The sequence below is a fragment of the Plecotus auritus genome (assembly GCF_963455305.1).
Source record: "Plecotus auritus genome assembly, chromosome: 4".
NCBI classification, from domain to species: Eukaryota; Metazoa; Chordata; class Mammalia; order Chiroptera; family Vespertilionidae; genus Plecotus; species Plecotus auritus.
This window is the reverse complement of record NC_137775.1, coordinates 192,517,826-192,537,053: the sequence shown is the minus strand read 5'-3', so window position 1 is coordinate 192,537,053 and position 19,228 is coordinate 192,517,826. Positions and strand designations below refer to the sequence as shown.

Genomic DNA, 19,228 nt, shown 5'->3' with positions numbered 1-19,228 from the left:
TCATCAGGAGAGAAACACCAGGTAAACCCCATTTAAAGGGAATTCTACAACACACCTGACCAGTCCTCCAAATTGTCAGGTCATCAACATCAAAGTATGGCCCTAACCGGTTTGGCTCAGTGGATAGAGCGTTGGCCTGCGGACTGAAGGGTCCCAGGTTCGATTCCGGTCAAGGGCATGTACCTTGGTTGCGGGCACATCCCCAGTAGGGGGTGTGCAGGAGGCAGCTGATCGATGTTTCTCTCTCGTCGATGTTTCTAGCTCTCTATCCCTCTCCCTTCCTCTCTGTAAAAAATCAATAAAATATTTTTTAAAAAATCAAAGTCTGGACCTGCCAGTGTGGCTCAGTGGTTGAGTATCAACCTATGAACCAGGAGGTCATGGTTTGATTCCCGGTCAAGGAACATACCCAGGTCCCAGGTTCGATTCCAGTCAAGGGCATGTACCTTGGTTGCGGGCACAGCCCCAGTGGGGAGTGTGCAGGAGGCAGCTGATCGATGTTTCTAACTCTCTATCCCTCTCCCTTCCTCTCTGTAAAATATCAATAAAAATTTTTTTTTTTTTAAAAAGAAACATACCCAGGTTTCAGGTTTGATCCCTGATCGAGGCTCATCTGAGAGGCAACTGATCTCTCTCTCTCTCTCTCATCAATGGATACACATCCTCGGGTGAGGAGCAGTAAATAATAATAATAATAATAACAATAAGGAGCACTCCGGTTGGTTGCCCACCAGCAGTGGGTGCCTCCCTCCCCCAATGCACGTGCTTCTCCAGCAGGTTCTCTGCGTGTTGCCTCCCTCACAGACTTTCGCAGAAAGCGAGCATCTGAGGGTCCCCGCACCAGCCAGCACCACCAGGCCAGGGCCTCCATGTCTCCTGGTTTGGGAGAAGTTGCTCGCCGCTCCTGAAAGGGCACACGGTGACATGGCTACCTTCTAGAAAGGGAAAGGGAAAACACACATGAAATCTCCCCGAGTCACCCTCCCACACATGTGCTGGGTCATGGGTAACGATTACCTTCCTTTGAATGTATTTTTATTGACTTTAGAGAGGACAGGAGAGGGGGTGCGGGCTGGAGACAACAAGGATGAGGAAGAATCATCGACCAGCTGCCTCCCGCACACCCCCTACTGGGGATGGAGTTGGAACCCCGGGCGTCAAGCCGCCACCTCCTGGTTCCTGGGTTGACGCTCAACCATTGAGCCACACCGGCTGGGCTACAACGATTATCTTAAATCCAGAGGCACCACAATAGGACACGAGACATGAAACTCTGTTTGTGCTCCATGACACATCCTTCCTGAGCGCTGAGCAGGGGCATGCCTCGGCTTGTGCCTCTCCAGGGAGGCTGAGATTGGGCTGCGTTGAGGCGCGCCAGCGCTCCAGGCCTGTCTGTCCCCGGGAGCTCACAGCCTCGAAGACACACGGCAGCCTTGACGGGCAGCCACCACCTTGATAATCGGTGGAGCTGGAGGCCAAACTGAACGGCATTTTCCAGTGGGGCCGGTCCATGACCAGCATCTCTTCCAGGACACGCTCCTGGATGAGGGGCAGTGACCTCCCCTCCCCTCCCTAGCTGCCTGCGGGCTGGGTCCTGCTCTTGGTTCTCGGGGATTCGGAACAGAGCTGAGGACTCTCCGACACCAAAGTGGAGCTTTGTTTCTCGGAAGGGGAGGTGGGCGGGAAGGGGCAGCTGTGGGAGAGACTGAGTCTGGAACCAAGCTAGCCTTTCTGTGTCTGAACCCCAAGACCCAGGTCCCAGGAAGAAGGAGGTAAGCGTGTGCTGACCAAGGCTTGCATGACTTGGAACCAGGGACCTGCTGCTGGGGTGGAGGGTGCCTGGGCACCTGGTGGTCAGAGGGAGTTCCAGTTTGAGTACCCCACAGGCACAGGGCTTGGGGGGAGACAGGTTATGGTCCCCATGGGAAGCCTCTCGGCCCCTGGAGCCTGCGTGGAGCTCTGCTCACTGTGGGGGAGGGCCGCCGAGGCCGTTCCCACTCTCGGCAGGATGCTGGAAGCCGTGGTTGACGTAGGTGCCGTTGGCCCGGCTCACTGGGAAGGAGTGCTTTGAACAGGAGGCCGTCCTGGCCGCGGCCACCTCCTCCGCCCGCCTCTGCTCCAACACCAGAGCCATGTTGACGTCAGGCCCTGCAGAGGGACAGACAGAGGAGTGGTCACGCGCCCTCCCCGCCTGGGTGCTCCCGCACCGCCTGGGGCTCCTCCCTGGGTGGGCGGGCCTGCGGGAGGGGCCTCACGCACCCAGGTAGCTCAGGACGACCGGCAGGAAGACCAGGCCGTGCAGCAGGCCCAGCAGGGTGATGAGGAGGTTGAGACGGAAGAAGAAGATCTGGATGAGCTGGGCCTTCGCCAGGCCCAGGATGAGGATGCCCGGCAGGTTGGTCATGGCCACACCAGCAAACACCTAGGGTCGCACGCAGGTGTCAGGCTGGGCACGCAGCAGCAGGCGACGGTCCCTGCGGCCGCCCCCCCCACCCCCCGCCACTCACCGCACTGCCCATGGAGATGGTGGCCTCCTTGGCCCGCTCCAGCCGGGTAGGCCTGGTGCTGACCGCAAAGGAGCGGGTGATGTGGGACACGAACTCCACCGAGATGCCTACTGCCTGCGGGCAGAGAGGGGCCATCAGCCTCCAAAGGGCCTGGGTGGGGTCTCCGCCAGGCCGGCGGCACGCTCCGGGAGGCCCCGCGTCTGCGCTTACCGTGACCAGGTTGATGAGGGACACGGCGTTGTAGCTGATGCCCCACAGGGCCATGAAGCCCACGGTGTCCACCAGGATCATGATGATGGAGAAGAGGTTGATGAGGCCGGAGCGGAGGTCCATGCCCAGCAGCAGGCAGCAGACGGCAAAGGTGGGCACCAGGCAGAGGCTGAGCGTGAAGAGCCCCTCGGGCACCACCGTCAGGTACTGCTCGTAGAACACGTTGGTGATCCTGGGGGTGCAGGCTCTGTTACGCGGCGCCCCGCCCTCCGCCTCCCGCCCCCACATCAGGAGGAGGACGCAGCTCGGCAGGGGTGCGGGGCGGCCCCGCCCAGGTCCCGCCCTGCTGCCCTCCACCTGCCGGGGCCTCACGTGTAGGGGAAGACCTCGAAGGCCGGGTCGGTGCCTGGCACCTTCCGCAGGCCGGCGGTGATGTTGGCGGCCAGCGCCCGAGCGGCCCGCAGAGCCTCCGTGTAGTCCTGCGAGTTCCTCAGGGGCTTGTGGTAGGCCATGAAGCGCGAGGCTGGTGCCAGCCCGGGAGCAAGAGACACAGAGGTCGGAGCCGGCTCCAGGCGCCCTCGGGGCCCTGGGGACCGGCTCAGGGCTCTGCTGCCACCGTACTGGGATTCGGAACAAACTGGGCAAAGGGCCTGCGGCTGGGTGTGGACCGGCCCTGCCTCTGATGGATGCAGCCACAAGGTCTCCCGTGGACCCAGAGTGGTCTGAGGGCTTAGGGTGGGGAGGTAGGAGGTGAAGTGTGAGGTCGAGGATCTGAGTAACTAGGGCAGGGGTGGGCAAACTTTTTGACTCGAGGGCCACAATGGGTTCTTAAACTGGACCGGAGGGCCGGAACAAAAGCATGGATGGAGTGTTTGTGTGAACTAATATAAATTCAAAGTAAAGGAGCGGAGGGGAGAGCAAGAGAACCCTCCGCTCTTTCGGCTCCGCGGGCCGGATAGAACAGCCGAACGGGCCGGATCCGGCCCGCGGGCCGTAGTTTGCCCATGGCTGAACTAGGGCCTCCAGGGGGAGGCTAGAAGCCCCCCATGGAGGAGGAGGAGAGAGGATGCGGGTGGAGGTAGTCCCTGAGGCTCATGGCCCTGGAGCCGCTGACTCACCCGCCCGCCACGCAAGGCCACGCTTACCCACAACCTGGCCGTCGCGGTCCAACTTCACGGAGGTGCTGTAGGCTGCCAGGCCACTGGGGGTGGGCAGAGTAAAGGCTTGGTTGGGGTCAAGGCTCCCCAAGACACCCTCCAGCAGCCCCCCACCTCCCTGCGCCGCCACCCGCTCCACGCCCCTGCGGACACCCCACGCAGGCCTACCCTTTGGGACACTTGATGTTGGGTGGGTCACTGAGGAACCAGGGAAGGTACTTGTGGAACTGGTCCACCGATGGCCGCACGGGCCCGAAGGTGGGATTCACGCAGCTCTTCAAGCAGGCCAGCGAGTCTGCAGAGAGAGTGCGCGGGTGGGGAGCGGCACCCTCCGGCCGCTCTGTGCCCCTCGCGCCCTGGCACCTGGCCCCTGTGTGCCCAAGAGCACACTCTGTTTCTCTATAACCGTGCAGGGCGGGGGCTCTCTCCAACACGGAGACTGCCGACCCCTATGAATGGATGAGGAAGGGAAGTTTGGGGCAGAGAAACAGCCCACGGCCTACAGGGCCTCCCCACCCCACCTACAAACGCAGCTGCTCCGGGGCCGGGGCCAGGGGCCACCTGGGCTCACTCCCCACTCTCGCTGCGTGAGAACCAGCGTGCCCCAGAGCGAGGGCCCAGTGTCCAGCCCCCTTGGGCTCGGGCACCCATCCATGTGTCCTGCGCCTGTGTCCCATCCCAACAGACCCTTTAGGAGGGTGTGAGGGGCTAAGAGGGCCCCCCCTTCTCTCCTTTCTCTCGCTTCCGTTTCCCCAAGTTGTGGGGCCATGAGCCCCCAGAGGCCTCTCACTCACTGACAGTCGAGGGGCAGAACTGGTCCTTGTTGGGTCCCCAGGTGTAAAGGCGGCAGCAGGAGGATGGTGTCAGCCAGTCAATGAAGTCGTCCACCCAGGAGGAGGCGGGGATGGCCAGGTAAGACCTGGGGGTCGGGGAGGAGCTCAGGGGGCAGGATCCTAGGGCACGTGGTGGGTCCTTCACATGGCCCCACCCCCACACTGGCCTCCGCAGGCACAGCAGCAGGTGGGCAGCTGGATGAAACCAGGAAGGCAGGAAGGGGGGCCAGAGGGAGTGGGGGACACGGGGGCGTTGGCGGGGGTGGGGGGGACACAGACAAGGGCAGGGGCAGGACACTCACTGCTCGGGGAACTCGGTGGCGTACTGGATCTTCTGGGTTAAGGAGAAGCTTTCGCAGCCGGCGCTGGAGCAGATGTTGTCCATGCCCGCCTTACTGGAGAAGTTGTAGCCCCCGGTGGTGACAAAATAGACCGGGGCCCCCACCTCAAAGTAGCGGTTCAGAAAGAGGAAATAGTCGAGCAGGTACGAGTCCTGGAAGGGGGACAGTCCATGAGGCCTGAGCAGATGCATCGCAAGGGGCTTGCTCCCACGCCCACGCACAGGACACGCACAGGGTCCTCACAGAGGTACCCGTGGGACAGATAAGGGACCCGCGGGACACTGTCCATAGACCAACACACACATCGTAGGAGTCCCAGAAGGAGGACGGAGAGAAAGGCAGAAGGGTTATGTGCAGAAATAATGGCCAGAATTTCCCACATTTGATGAAAGATATAAATATAAACACCCAAGAAGCATAACAAACTCCAAGAGCCCTGTCCAGTGTGGCTCAGTCGGTTGGAGCATGATTCCATACACCAAAGGTGGTGGGTTCCATTCCTGGTCATAGCATATACCCAGGTTTTGGTTTTCGATCCCCAGGGTGCATTTGGGATCTCTTCCCACCCCTCTCTCCCTCCCTCAATCCTCTCTCTCTCTCCCTCAATCCCTCCCTCCCTCGCTCTCTCAAAAATAAAAATTAAAATTAATAAAATCACTCCAGAGACCCACACCAAGGCACATTATAATCCAGCTGTTGAAAGACAAAGGGGGATTTTGCAGGCAACAAGATAGAAGAGACTTGTGCCATACAAAGATCCCCAATATTATTATAAACTTACTAGTGGCCCGGTGCACGAAATTCGTGCACATTAAAAGGAGATTAATTAGAGGAAATAATTTAATATTGCTATTTGCCCTTTCTCTATAATAGAAGTGTCAGAGATTAAAGAAAATTAGTAGCATGTATATGAAAACCTTCCTCCTATCAGAGTCTGGGGCACACCATGGGACCCAGAGTCAAGTCCCTGCCCACCCACATGTGCCTCAAAATCACATGAGACCCAGACCTGGCCGCCTCCCCACCCCCCCGCATTGGGCTAGATCCAGACCTGGCCAGTTCCACCCTTGTGAAGCCCCACCGGGCAGGGGACATGGCCTCAGATCCCTTGGCCCAGCGCCGGGATGGGGGGCATGGCCTGAGATCCCCTGTCAAGCCCTGCCAGGTGGGGGGGCGCAGCCTCAGGTCCCCTAGCCCAGCACCAGGAGGGGGAGCACAGCCTCAGGTCCCCCATCAAGCCCCACCGACAGGGGGGTGCAGCCTCAGGTCCCCCGTCAAGCCCCTCTGGGCAGGGGGCATGGTCTGAGTTCCCCCGACCCAGCACTGGGGGTACACCTTGAGGTCTTCTGTCAAGCCCCACCAGGCAGGGGGTCACAGCCTCAGGTACCCTGGCCCAGTGCTGGGGCAGGGGGTGCAGCCTGAGGTCCCCCCACCTGGTGCCAGGGTGGGGGGGCGTGGCCTGAAGTCCCCTGTCAAGTCCCACCTGGTGGGGGGTGCAGCCTGAGGTCCCCTAGCCCAGCACCAGGACAGGAAGCCCACCTTGAGGTCCCCCATCAAGCCCCGCCGGGCGGGGGCATGGCCTCAGGTCCCCCAGCTGGGCGCCAGGGCAGGGGGCAAAGCCTGAGGTCCTCCAGCCTGGTGCTAAGGCGAGAGGCGCGGCCTGAGGTCCCCTGTCAAGCCCCACCCGGGTGGGGGAGGGCGTAGCCTCAGGTCCCTGCTGATTGCTCATTAAGGCTCCTTATGGGAACTTGGCCTCAGCTGTGGGTGCAGCCATCTTTGTGACGGAGTGATGGTCAATTTGCACATTCCCTCTTTATTAGATAGGATTGCTCATCAGAAACCTTGGAGGCCAGAGGGCAGCCAGTTTGTATGTTCAAAGAGCTGAAGGAAAAAGGACTGTCCATCAAGAATCCTCTTTCTCCCTTTTGCCTCGTTGCCACAGAGAGAGCAAGATGGGTCACCAGCAACTCTCCTGGAGCATCCGAGGAGATCGGTCCTGGGTTCTCGTTCTTGCCGCGTCTGCTCAACACGCCAGGGTCTGACCCGGAAGTACGGCCTCAACATGTGCCGCCAGCGTTTCCGTCAGTACCGGAGGACAGGGGCTTCACCAAGTTGGACTAAGCGAACTTCCGTGAATGGGTCGTTCAAGACATCCACCTTATGACAGAATGCTATGTCTTTGTACATAAAATAATTTTTAAAAACCCTTCAAATAAAAAAATTAAAAAAGAATCCTCTTTCTAGCAAAACTGTTCTTCAAGAACGAGGGACCAACTGAGACACTCCCAGGTAAACAAAAGCTGGAGGAGACATTCCCGCAGGACCTGCACCGTGAGAATGCTAACGGGAGCCCTTCAGGTTGAAGCAAAAGGCCGTTAGGGTATAACTCAGAGTCACAGAAGGAAATAAGAACCCCTGGTAAGGCAAATGCAGCTGACCCTTGAACATGCAGGGGTTAGAGGTGCCAACCTCCCACCTCGTTGAAAATCCTCAAAAACTTAACTACTGATTGACCAGAAGCCTTATCAATAACATAACAGTGATTAACACATATCCTGGATGGTGCATGTATTACATACTGTATTCTTACACTGAAGTAAGCTAGAGAAAAGAAAGTGCTATTAAGAAAATTAAGAAAATCATATACCTTGCCGAAACCGGTTTGGCTCAGTGGATAGAGCGTCGGCCTGCGGACTGAAAGGTCCCAGGTTCGATTCCGGTCAAGGGCATGTACCTTGGTTGCAGGCACGTCCCCAGTAGGGGGTGTGCAGGAGGCAGCTGATCGATGTTTCTCTCTCATGGATGTTTCTAACTCTCTATCCCTCTCCCTTCCTCTCTGTAAAAAGTCAATAAAATATATTAAAAAAAAAAAAAAAAGAAAATCATATACCAGTGTGGCTCAGTGGTTGAGTGTCAACCTATGAACCAGGAGGTCACAGTTCAATTCCCTGTCAGGGCACATGCCAGGGATGTGGGCTTGATCCCCGGTGTGGGGCATGCAGGAGGCAGCCGATCAATGATTCTCTCTCATCATTGATGTTTCCATCTCTCTCCCTCCCCCTTCCTCTCTGAAGTCAATAAAAAATATATTTTAAAGAAAGAAAGAAAGAATTGTGCATGTACTTAATGCTGCTGAAATGTACATTCAAAAAATAAAAGAACTTTAAGATAGTCCCTCACCGGCCAGGCACTTCCTGACCTCAGGGACTGAGCACCGATTGAGCCAACCCGGCAAGGGCTCTCGCTGTCCAGACCGTCTCTGGGGCTGCCGAGGGCTGCCAACTGGTGTTTCTCTTCCCCTCCAGGCTCGGGATTAGCAGCTTTCCGGGTAAGGGCCGTTCTGAACTAAACCGGCTGTGTTTGCACAAAACAGCGGATCAGCTCATCCCGGCCTCTTAAGTCCCGGGGCGTGCGTCCTTCCTCACTAGTAAGGCCTTGGTGACATTTCCTCCCAGACACCTGTTCGGACAGACTTCCTGTCCACTCGGCGATTCTCTGTATGGTCTGGGAACTGTCTGAGGCAGAAACGGCTTCTCCTGTTATCTTGACATTTTTTTTTAGACCAAACCTCTTTCTAAACCAGCCTTGGGCAAACTACGGCCCGCGGGCCGGATCCGGCTGTTCTATCTGGTTCTCTTGCTCTCCCCTCCACTCCTTTACTTTGAATTTATATTAGTTCACACAAACACTCCATCCATGCTTTTGTTCCGGCCCCCCGGTCCAGTTTAAGAACCCATGGTGGCCCTCGAGTCAAAAAGTTTGCCCACCCCTGTTCTAAACGGATCCAGCCATCCCCTGCTGGCAGCAAATTCTCCAGCTCTCGACCCTTCGCCTTCTTTTCGAGCTGTCGTGTGATGACTTGCTCTCCAGGACCAGTTGGAGTCCACAGGCCTTTCTCACGGCAACCCTGCACCCGCGGAAAAGCCCTCTTTTCAGCCTGGGATGAAGGGTTTTCACAAGGAGCGCGAGGTTTCCCGCTGCTGATGCAGCTGCAGCGACAGCCCCACCGACGTCCTTCTCTTTCCTCACCATGGTCCCAACCCTGGACTCTCCATATATTGAAATAGTGGGCAACGACGCTGCAGACCCTGGGACAGAGCTTCCGGGGAACCATCCGTGAACGGCTCTCCTTGTCCATGGACGGCACATATCAAGCACTTCAGCTTTGCCTTCCGGCGCCACGACTTCCCTCTGCTTCTTGGGAGGACGTCACACATCGTGAGTGGCACTTTAATACACCTAACCTGCTGACCATGTGGCTCAGCCTTCCGCCTTAAACGTGCTCAAACACAAGATCCAAAACCAGTGCTGGTGACACCGTGCAACAGCGGAGTGCTGGCCGTTTACCCCCATGATCACTTGTCTGACAGGCGCACATCACTGGCCGGGGACAAGATCAGAATTCAACATCTGAAGTACAGTTCCCACTGAATGCACGTCATCTCCCCGCCTCCGTACGCTGAATGATCTTAAGTCAGGGACCGTCCGTCCATTGAGAGGCAGATACACTGTGACCAAGTGGGGATATATTCCCACAATGCAAGGATGGTTCGATGCATGACAATCAATCAACGTAATACACCACATCAACAGAATGAAAATAAAACCCGATGATCCTCTCAACTGACACAGAAAAAGCTTTTCACAAAATCCCAAATCCTTTCATGATTAAGGAATCAAACCAGCCAGTAGCTCAGTTAGTTGGAGCATCATCCTGATACACCAAGATTATGGGCTCAATCCCTGGTCAGGACACACAGGGAATCAACCAATGAATGCATCAGTAAGTGGAACGACAAATGGATGTTTCTGTCTGTCTGTCTCTCGCTCTTCCTTTCTCTCTCTAAAATTCATCAATTAAAAAAAAAAACTCATGCCGAAACCGGTTTGGCTCAGTGGATAGAGCGTTGGCCTGAAGACTGAAAGGTCCCAGGTTTGATTCTGGTCAAGGGCATGTACCTTGGTTGCATGCACATCCCCAGTAGGGGGTGTGCAGGAGGCAGCTGATCGATGTTTCTCTCTCATCGATGTTTCTAGCTCTCTATCCCTCTCCTCTCTCTTCCTCTCTGTAAAAAATTAATAAAATATATTAAAAAAAAAAACTCAGCAAAGTAGAAATACAGGGAAATTTCTCAACATGATAAAAGGCCATATATGAAAACCCCAAGCTAACATCATACTCAATGGTGACAAACGGAAAGTATTTCCTCTAAGATGAGGAACAAGACAAGGGTGCCCACTGTCACCACAGTCATTCAACAGAGTATTTGAAGCTGCAGAGCAAATAGGCAAGAAAAGGAAATAATAAAAGGCACCCCAAGTGGAAAGGAAGAAGCAACAAATCTCGGTTCACAGATTATAAATTCTGAAATTCCACTAAAAACCTGTTAGAATTCATGAGCAAATCCAGCAAAGTTGCAGGATAGAAAATCAAGAGGCACTTACTTCATGAACAATGAATAATTTAAAAAAAGGAACCCAACCTGATTCAGAAATGGGCAAAAGACTTGAACAGACAATTCTCCAAAAAAAGATACATAAAGAGAAAGTCGACCTCATTAGTCATTAGTGAAAGACAAATGAAAACGACAATGAGATACCACCTCACACCCATTAAGACAGCTGCCATCAAAAGAGGGACGGGGCCGAAACCGGTTTGGCTCAGTGGATAGAGCGTCGGCCTGCGGACTGAAGGGTCCTGGGTTCGATTCCGGTCAAGGGCATGTACCTTGGTTGCGGGCACGTCCCCAGTAGGGTGTGTGCAGGAGGCAGCTGATCGATGTTTCTCTCTCATCGATGTTTCTAACTCTCTATCCCTCTCCCTTCCTCTCTGTAAAATATCAATAAAATATATATTTTAAAAAAAGAGGGGCAGGGGACAGGAAACAATAAGAGTTGGCCAGAATGTGGGAAAATTGGAACGCTTGTGCACTGTTGGTGGAACATAAATTGGTGCAACAGCTATGGAAGGAGTACGGGAGAATCCTCAAAAACGTAGACCTACCGTATGACCCAACAAGCCCGCTTCTGGGTGTTTATCCAAAAGAATTGAAAGCAGGAACTCAAATGGACATTTGTGTTCATAACAGCATTATTCACAACAGCTAAGACAAGGAGACAACCCAAGTATGCATCAATAGATGCATGGCTAAACAACATGTGAGATATATATATATGAATGTGTGTGTGTGTGTGTGTGTGTGTGTGTACATATATATTATTCGCCTTAAAAGGAAGGAAGCACTGACATCTGCTACAACATGGGTGAATCTTGAGGACATTACGCTGAGTGAAATAAGCCAGGGACAAAAGGAGAAATATTGTAGGATTCCCTAACTCAGAGACAGAAGATAGAATGGCGGTGCCATGGCTGGGGAAGGAGAGAGTGGGGAGTGAGTGGTTCATGAGGACCCAGTGTCTGTTTTGCCAGACGGGGTCTCTCCCCATACACTCTAAAAGGGTCCTGCACCCCGACGATACAGGCTGCCCGCCCCCGCTGCTGTGTCCAGATTCCCCCCCTTCCGCCTCGAGGCCCGAGGCCACGTGCGCAGCTCACCTTGGGCAGGGCCAGCTCCTGGTCCAGCCCCACACTGATGTGGCCCATGAAGTAGAGGCCCAGCCCGAACAGGGCCAGGAACAGCAGCACCTGCGGAGGGAGCCGCATGAGTCACTGCCAGAGGCTCCCGCGCTCCCGACCTGGGTCTGGCTGGCTGTTCTCAGGTGCGTTCTAGCTGAACCTGAGTCCCGCTGCCCCCCCCCATCCCGCCCCCCGGCTTCAGCACCCAGACCTGGGTGAGCTCTCCATGGCCAACAACCACGACCACGAGGGGAGGGTCGGGCTGAGCGGCCCCTGCCTCACCCCCCCGGGGGTGAGGACCCAGCTGCCCCGCCCGCCCCACTCACCACGACCACGCGGGTGACCCGGTGCAGCAGGAAAGGGGCGTAGACCTTGTGGAAGAACCGGAGCAGGTGCCCCTCGCGTTGGCTGGGGGCGGGGGGCAGCTCCTGGGCACGCAGGCAGCAGCAGACGTCCAGCCGCGAGGCCTGTGGGGGCAGCCGCTCAGCGTGGCCCCCAGCAGCCCGGGGCCGCCACCCGCCCTCCGTGCATTGTGTGTGTGCAGAGGCCGCAGCTCCCTCGACGCCGGGTTGTGGGTTTATTTTGAGACCCCGACCCTCATGCACTTTGGGAAGTTGGATCGAAGTTGCCCAAATGACCAAAACAACATTGCTTTCCGTGGGACATGGGGACGACGAGGCCCAAACGTTCCCGCACAGCGTCCCTGCCCCAAGCCCACTCCGAGCCTCTCTACAAAGTGAAGGTCCCCCTCCCTCCCCCGCCCGCCCCCCCACCCCCCACTGTCCAGAACGGGGCTAGCGGGTCCCCTACCTCCTGCCTCCTGCTGTCGAGGGACACCAGGGCCACAAAGGCCGACATCTGCAGCAGGAAGTCCAGGATCAGGGCGAGGCCCGAGGTCAGCGCAAAGGTCCGCACGGCGGGCATGGGGGTCAGGGCCCCTGGGGGACAGAGGAGACTCTCAGGACACGGTGTCTGCTCACACGTGCAGAGGGGCTGCCCGCACCCCGCTCTCCAGGCCGGGCAGTGGGGGGCAGGGGCTTCTCACCCAGGAAGAAGCAGATGGCCTCGGAGACGCTGCAGAGCAGCATGCTGGGCCCCACGCTGCCCAGCGCCCGGCCGATGTGCGCCTCCCGCCGCTCCCCAGGCCTCCGGGGCAGCCTCTGGTGAGGGGGGACAGCAAGGACGGGGTCGAGGGCCAGCCAGTGGGTGGGCAGGTGCCCTCCCTCCCGCACAGTGTCGCCCAGAGTCCCGGCTGAGCCTCAGGGCTGGCCGGCCGACCTTCCCAGCCCCAGCTGACCCTGCCATCCCAGCCCCCCTTCTCAGCCTGGCCCAGAGGGATGCGGGGTGCGTTTTGGGGTGTCTGTGGCATCCTTGCCCCAGTGGCCATTGGGACCTCAACATCCACCAACAGCGGAGGCTAAATCAACTGGCTCCCTTCCCTGGACGCCACCTGGCGCCCCAGCGTGCGGCCTGACACCTGGGCGAGGGCAGGTGTGTGGGTGATGAGCCCACAGCAGGGCCTCTTCAGGAATGAGGACGAGTGTCAGGGAGGGAAGCCCAGGGAACCACACGGGGAGCACCCAGGAACCCACTGGGGGCGTCTGGGGGGGGGAGGTCGGGCAGGCGCCCACGCACCTGGTACTCCAAGACGAAGATGAAGATGTTGTCCGCCCCCACGGCCAGCACCAGGAAAGGCACCACTTGCAGGACCACCAGGGAGGAAGGGACGCTCAGGTAGGCGAAGAAGCCCATGGCGGCCATGACAGCGCCCAGCACCACGGCCACCCCGCCCAGGCCCAGCGTGACCTTGGCGTCCACCTGCAAGGGGATGGGGTCAGCCTCCTGTGCGGCTGGCGATGGTCCCCGTGGGTGCTGGGGGAGCACGCCACCCCAGGGATCCTCAATGGGGTGTCCCCTGCGGACAGACGTCTGGTTGGAAGGTACTGATGCCCTCCCGCACCCCCCTCCCCGGGCCCCCCTCCCCGCGCCCCCCTCACCAGCATGCGGCGCCAGCTGGTGTAGCTGCCCAGGGCCAGGGAGATGTACAGGAAGATGACCAGGTAGCTGATGGCAAAGATGGGCAGGTCCTGGGCTGTGGTCCGGCTGATCTCGTCCTCCAGGGAGCGCTGTGGACACACCCACCAGCCCGCTGACCCTGGGCCACTGTGGGTCACTCAGGAAGAACCGGATGGGGCCACGGGAAGCCGTCCCAAGCCACCTGGGTGTTCCCGAGCCGTGGACCCGCGGCCCTACCTCCGCCATGAAGGTGACCTGGAGCGTGCCGGCCATTTGCTGCTGGAAGGCTCGCACCTCCTCCAGGAAGGCCCCCTCCCAGAGCCTGGCCTGGGCCAGCCGGGGGTCCCCGGGGGGGTAGTTGTTGAGGGAGAAGGTCAGGATGAGGGCCTCCGCCTCTGAGTAGTCATTCCCTGGGAGGAGACATGCTCAGCCACCTCTGGCTCACCCTGACCCCTCCACCTTCCCGTCTGAGTCACTGTCCAACTCTGCACCCACTTCCCGCTCGGCCAGCGGCGTGGAACCGAGCCTCTGAGCGGCGCTGGGAGAAGATGGAGGAGGTGGAGGGCGGCAGGTCTCCCTCCCACCCAGCTCCCCGGCAGTCACCACCCCCCGTGTCAGCCCCCCTCGCCTCCCCAGGCGACCCACTTACCTCGGTAGCCCCCCACGGCGAGAAAAGGGAAGACAGGGGCCCCGTAGTCAGCCATGCAGCTCAGGGCCAGGGCAGTGCCATCCTTGAAGGTGAGCGGGGCACTGCGGGGAGAGGAAGGGCCTCCCAGGACCCACTCCTGCCCCTGCCCGCCCCCGGCCCAGCGCCAGCCCCTGAACCCTGGTCAGAGCCGTGTCTCTGGCCCAGTGCTGGGTGAGCTCACACGCCTCCCCGCTCCAGACCTCCAGACCCATCACCACCCCATTCCGGACGAGCCTCACACCTGGTCCCCTGGGCCTCACACCTGTTCCTCCAGGCCTCACACCTGCTCCCCTGGGTGGGGCCCAGACAATGCCCAATCCGGACCATCTCTACGCCTTCCACAGCCCTTTCGGCCGGCACATCAAGGTGCCTGAGCAGAGCGCTCTGGGAGAGGGAGCCCGCGGTCGCCAGCTGTCCGAGGAGCAGGGGCTGCGTGTGACCTTGAGCCGCTCTCCACCCCTCGGAGCCTCCGTCTCCCTGTCTCTCAAATGAGGACCATCAGACCACCCACCAGTGGTTGTGAGCACCCAGAATCAAAACAACGCCAGCGTGAAGGTGGGCACCGGGCCTGGGCTGCCCCGGGCCTGTAGCCGCGAGGGCCCCCCGAGGTCCAGGTGCAGACCCTGGGGAGCAGCCCGAACGCGGCGCGCCCTCGACGCAGGAGGCCGAGGCTCTGCAAGGTCAGACTGCTTTCCTGAGACCACCACGCCCTTTGCTTTTCACACCACATGGCAGCCAGCAGCTAAGGAAAGACCACAGGCCTGGCCGGTGTGGCTCCGTGGGTAGAGCGTCGGCCTGTGGACTGAAGGGTCCCGGGTTCGATTCCTGTCAGGGCGCGTGTCCAGGTTGCGGCTCGATCCCCAGTGGGGGGAGGGGGAGCGCATGCAGAAGGCGCCCATCAATGATTCTCTCTCATCATTGATGAGTCTATCTCCCTCTCCCTTTCCCTTCCTCTCTGAAATCAATAAAAATATTTGTGCCCTAACCAGTTTGGCTCAGTGGCTGCCGTGGGCAAACTACGGCCCGCGGGCCGGATCCGGCTGTTCTATCCGGTTCTCTTGCTCTCCCCTCCGCTCCTTTACTTTGAATTTATATCAGTTCACACAAACACTCCATCCATGCTTTTGTTCCGGCCCTCCGGTCCAGTTTAAGAACCCATTGTGGCCCTCGAGTCAAAAAGTTTGCCCACCCCTGGGCTAGAGCGTCGGCCTGCAGACTGAAGGGTCCCGGGTTCGATTCCGATCAAGGGCATGTACCTTGGTTTCGGGCACATCCCCAGTGGGAGGCGTGCAGGAGGCAGCTGATGGATGTTCCTCTCTCGTCGATGTTTCTAACTCTCTATCCCTCTCCCTTCCTCTCTGTAAAAAAATCAATAAAATGTATAAATAAAATAAAATAAAATAAAAATATTTGTTTAATCAATGGAAACATCCTCAGGGGAGGGCCAACAACAACAAAAAAAGAAGAAAAGACCACAGGCCGAAAGTGCCCTTACCCCGAAGGGCCACACCACACTCCTCCCTCTCCCTCACCGCGCAGGACCCGGCACTGGGAGGCAGCCTCTGACACGCAAACAGGGCACGGACGCTCCCTGCTCCCAGGAGCCCATGAGGCCACCTGCACGTCTGCCCCGGCGCGCGGGCGGGACCCCACCAGGGACACTCGGCCTGAGAGCCAGACCGACGAGGACCCATGCCTGGTCCCGGGGGCCGCGCGCCCCGCCCCGCCTGCAGCCGCCAGGGGACTCACTTGGCGCAGTAGAGGAAGTGGTCCCTCCAGCCCACCTGGGCCGTCTGCCCCGTGAGCGTCTGGTTGGCGGTGAGCAGCAGGCGCGTGCGGTTGCTCTGGAAGTACTGCAGGAGGCTGTTGATGCAGCAGTCGGAGAGGCTGGCGTTGCCGGGGTTCAGGGGCGCATAGCAGATGTCCCGCAGGGAGACGTTGCGCTGCTCCTGGGGCGACCACACCTGCAGGTGCCGCAGCCGCTCCTGCAGCCCCAGCAGCGCCAGCAGCAGGTCCGTGCCCAGCACCCCCCCGAAGGTCTTGGGCCCCAGCAGCAGGGAGTCGTACTGGTAGCTGGGCCGGCGGGGCGCCGTCAGGATCACCTGGTTGGTGCGGAAGAAGGGCCCAAAGTGCTGGTCGTGGAACGCCTTCTCCCGCCGGGCCTGGCTGTTGGGGGCCGACCACAGCTCCACGGGGTCTGTGGTCAGTTTCATGAAGGCCAGCCCTCCGGCCAAGGCCACCACCACGGCCGTGGACACCAGCAGGACGGTCAACGGCCAGGAGGCCACCCAGGTGCCCCAGTCTTCGAAGCACGTGCTGAGGAAGGTGTGGGTGGAGTGGCTGAGCCTGTTGGAGATGCTGGGGCCGGCCTTGGGGTCCCGGGTCCTGGAGAGCAGACGGGTGCCCACGAGGAAGGCCGCGAGCACGGCCAGGACGGAGCACAGGATGAGGATGAGGGCCAGCCCGCCCGCCAGGTGGCCCAGGCGGAAGGTGGCGTCCAGGGCCTCGGGCCGGGCAATGGCCGGGCAGGAGGCCGCGCAGTCCTGGCAGGAGCAGGCGGCCGCCCCGCCCTGGGACTGGTTGCAGGGGGTGAGCTCCCCGTCCAGGGGCTGCATGGGGCTCCCTGCGGCCTGGCCGGGCTCCCACAGGTGGAAGGTGATGGCCAGCGGGGCCAGGCCGTTGCTGATGTCGCCCTGGTAGTTGAGCCAGCGCTGGGCGTTGCAGAGGGCGGAGCCGTAGACCCCACACATGGCGCCCACGGCCAGCGTGGCGGCCGCGGGGATGCGCACCCGGCTGCAGGAGTCATAGGTCCGCTCGGCGAAGCTGCGCCGGTAGAAGGCCTCGTAGGCCACCACGGCGGGGGGCTCGCCGGCCCCCCGTGCGGCCACCCGCGTCACGTTGATGAAGGTGCTCTGGTTGGGGCTGCAGGTATTGTGGCAGTGCAGGCTCACGAAGTTGTCCGCGCAGGCGGGGCAGCGGGTCAGCAGCGCCTTGGTGACCGCCAAGCTGGCCTCCAGCGACACCAGCTGCTTCCGGGAGCAGCAGGCGAAGGTGGCGGCGTCGGGGCCGGCGTCGAGGCGAGGGCAGACGCGCCGCAGCAGGGCCAGGTGGTCACCCGTGACGCGGGGGGCACGCGTGTTGTTCAGGCAGGACACGTTGGCCAGGGTCGCCAGGCCCCCCGACAGCTCGGGGTTCTTCCCGCACTCGTCGTAGAAGGCGCAGTAGCCCGGCTGGTGGATGGGCGTGTACGGCTGGGCCTGGGCCTGGGGAGCAGGGCAGACTCACCAGGGGTCCCACACCCTCGGCCGGGGGGCGGGGGGCTGGGGACGTGGGCTTAGGAGGGACGCAGGGCCCGGTGGGTGGGGGGGTGGCCATGGCAGCTACACACGGCTGGGAACTGGGGAGCCGTGAGGGGTGCAGAGGCCTCTGGGTGGTGTCTGGGGGTGATGGGCTTTCATCAGGTCCCTGAAGAGAGGGAGTTGAGCCCTGGCCGGTGTGGCTCAGTGGTTGAGCATTGACCTATGAACTAGGAGGTCACAGTACAATTCCCTGTCATGGTACATGCCTGGGTTGTAGGGTAGATCCCCAGTCGGGGGTGTGCAAGAGGCAGCCGACCCATGATTCTCTCTCATTATTAACGTTCCTCTCTCTCCCTCTCCCTTCCTCCCTGAAATAAATTAAAATATGTTTTTAAAAAAAGAGGGGTGGGGGGGGCGACCCAACAGACCTGCATGTGGCAGGGTCACACACAGGTCAGGGATGACTCGAAGGGGTCGAGCGGCACTGGGTGCTGAGCACATGGGCTCCACCACCAGCGCCATTGGCAGCCGCGGTGCCCACGCTGCGGGCCACACCGGGAGGCAGGGGCCCTCTCGGGACATCGGTGCCCGGCTTCCCCGCCTGGGGCCCGAGCCTGCACCCTCCCTCCCAGGCCTGCAGTGAGCAAGAAACAGCAGAGGCAGGTGCTAAATCCACGGTGGGAGGGAGACTCTCAGAAGCCACTGCCCACCTCGGGCCAGGGCGTCCACAGCAGCCCAGGGATGGGAGGCCCCTGGTCCACCCGGGCCAGCGGCCCCCTCCACAGCCCTGTGTCCAAACCACCCCGCGGCCTGGAGACTTGGGCAGCCAGGACCTCCGCCCACACCCGCCTCTCGGCCCTGGGATTCCCTGTCTGTCCAGAGACGGATCCCCTGTCCCGGCTCTCCCTGTCACCAAGGACCCCCGTGCCCAGGACTCGAGAGGGGAGGCCCCAGGCAGGGTGCAGGCGCCAGACTCACCGCCTGCAGGAGCAGCACCCAGAGCAGCCAGACCCGCGGGCGGGCCTCTGCCATCCCGGCTCCAGGAAGGGGTGAGAGGGAAGTAAGGCCACAGAGAGCCGAGCTCAGCCGAGGGCTGGGTCCAGGGGGCACCAGCAGGGCTGCCTCCTGCCAGGGACAGCCTGGCCTGACGGCAGGGGACCAATGGGGCCGCCCCGCACCTGTTAATGATCCACTGCCCGCCCCGCCCAGCTTCGGGCACTCTCTCAGGGGAGTGAGGGGACGGAGGTACAGGGTCTCCTGTCACCCATTTCCCAAGGCCCCAGGCCGAGGGCTGAGGCAGCTGGGGACCCGCACAGCCCCACACTTGCTCCCCCCGCCCCCATGCGGCCTCGGACCCCCACTGGCCCCAGCCCCCTCTTGGGACCAGGCGGGCCCTGGCTGGACACACCTTGCACTGTCATCCTTAGCAACTGTTGTTAATTAATATTAACAGCCCAATAACAGGGGACACTGGGGTGGCGTGATGCAGTGACATCGGTCTCCTCCTCTGGGCAGAGGGAGGTCCATTTGCTGAGGGCCGACCATGCCCCAGAAGTGGGAGCCACGGCCCCCCTGCCCCCACCCCCGGAGGCCAGGGTGT

The 19,228-nt window shown here is 59.9% G+C and overlaps 1 protein-coding gene across 1 annotated transcript; it reads right to left on the bottom strand.

Moving 5' to 3' along the window:
* Positions 1 to 1,009: 1,009 nt before the first annotated feature.
* On the bottom strand, positions 1,010 to 18,758 carry NPC1L1 (NPC1 like intracellular cholesterol transporter 1). Its single transcript, XM_080666259.1, has 19 exons — positions 18,607 to 18,758; positions 16,079 to 17,592; positions 14,291 to 14,391; positions 13,879 to 14,051; positions 13,623 to 13,751; positions 13,261 to 13,443; positions 12,671 to 12,785; positions 12,436 to 12,563; positions 11,952 to 12,092; positions 11,605 to 11,694; positions 5,010 to 5,200; positions 4,669 to 4,793; positions 4,043 to 4,169; positions 3,863 to 3,918; positions 3,090 to 3,240; positions 2,718 to 2,949; positions 2,508 to 2,621; positions 2,260 to 2,422; positions 1,010 to 2,148 (listed from the first exon to the last, which is right to left on the bottom strand). The coding sequence occupies exons 1-19, from the start codon at positions 18,658 to 18,660 to the stop codon at positions 1,964 to 1,966; spliced, it is 3,972 nt and encodes a 1,323-aa protein (XP_080522385.1). The 5' UTR covers positions 18,661 to 18,758; the 3' UTR covers positions 1,010 to 1,963.
* Positions 18,759 to 19,228: the final 470 nt, after the last annotated feature.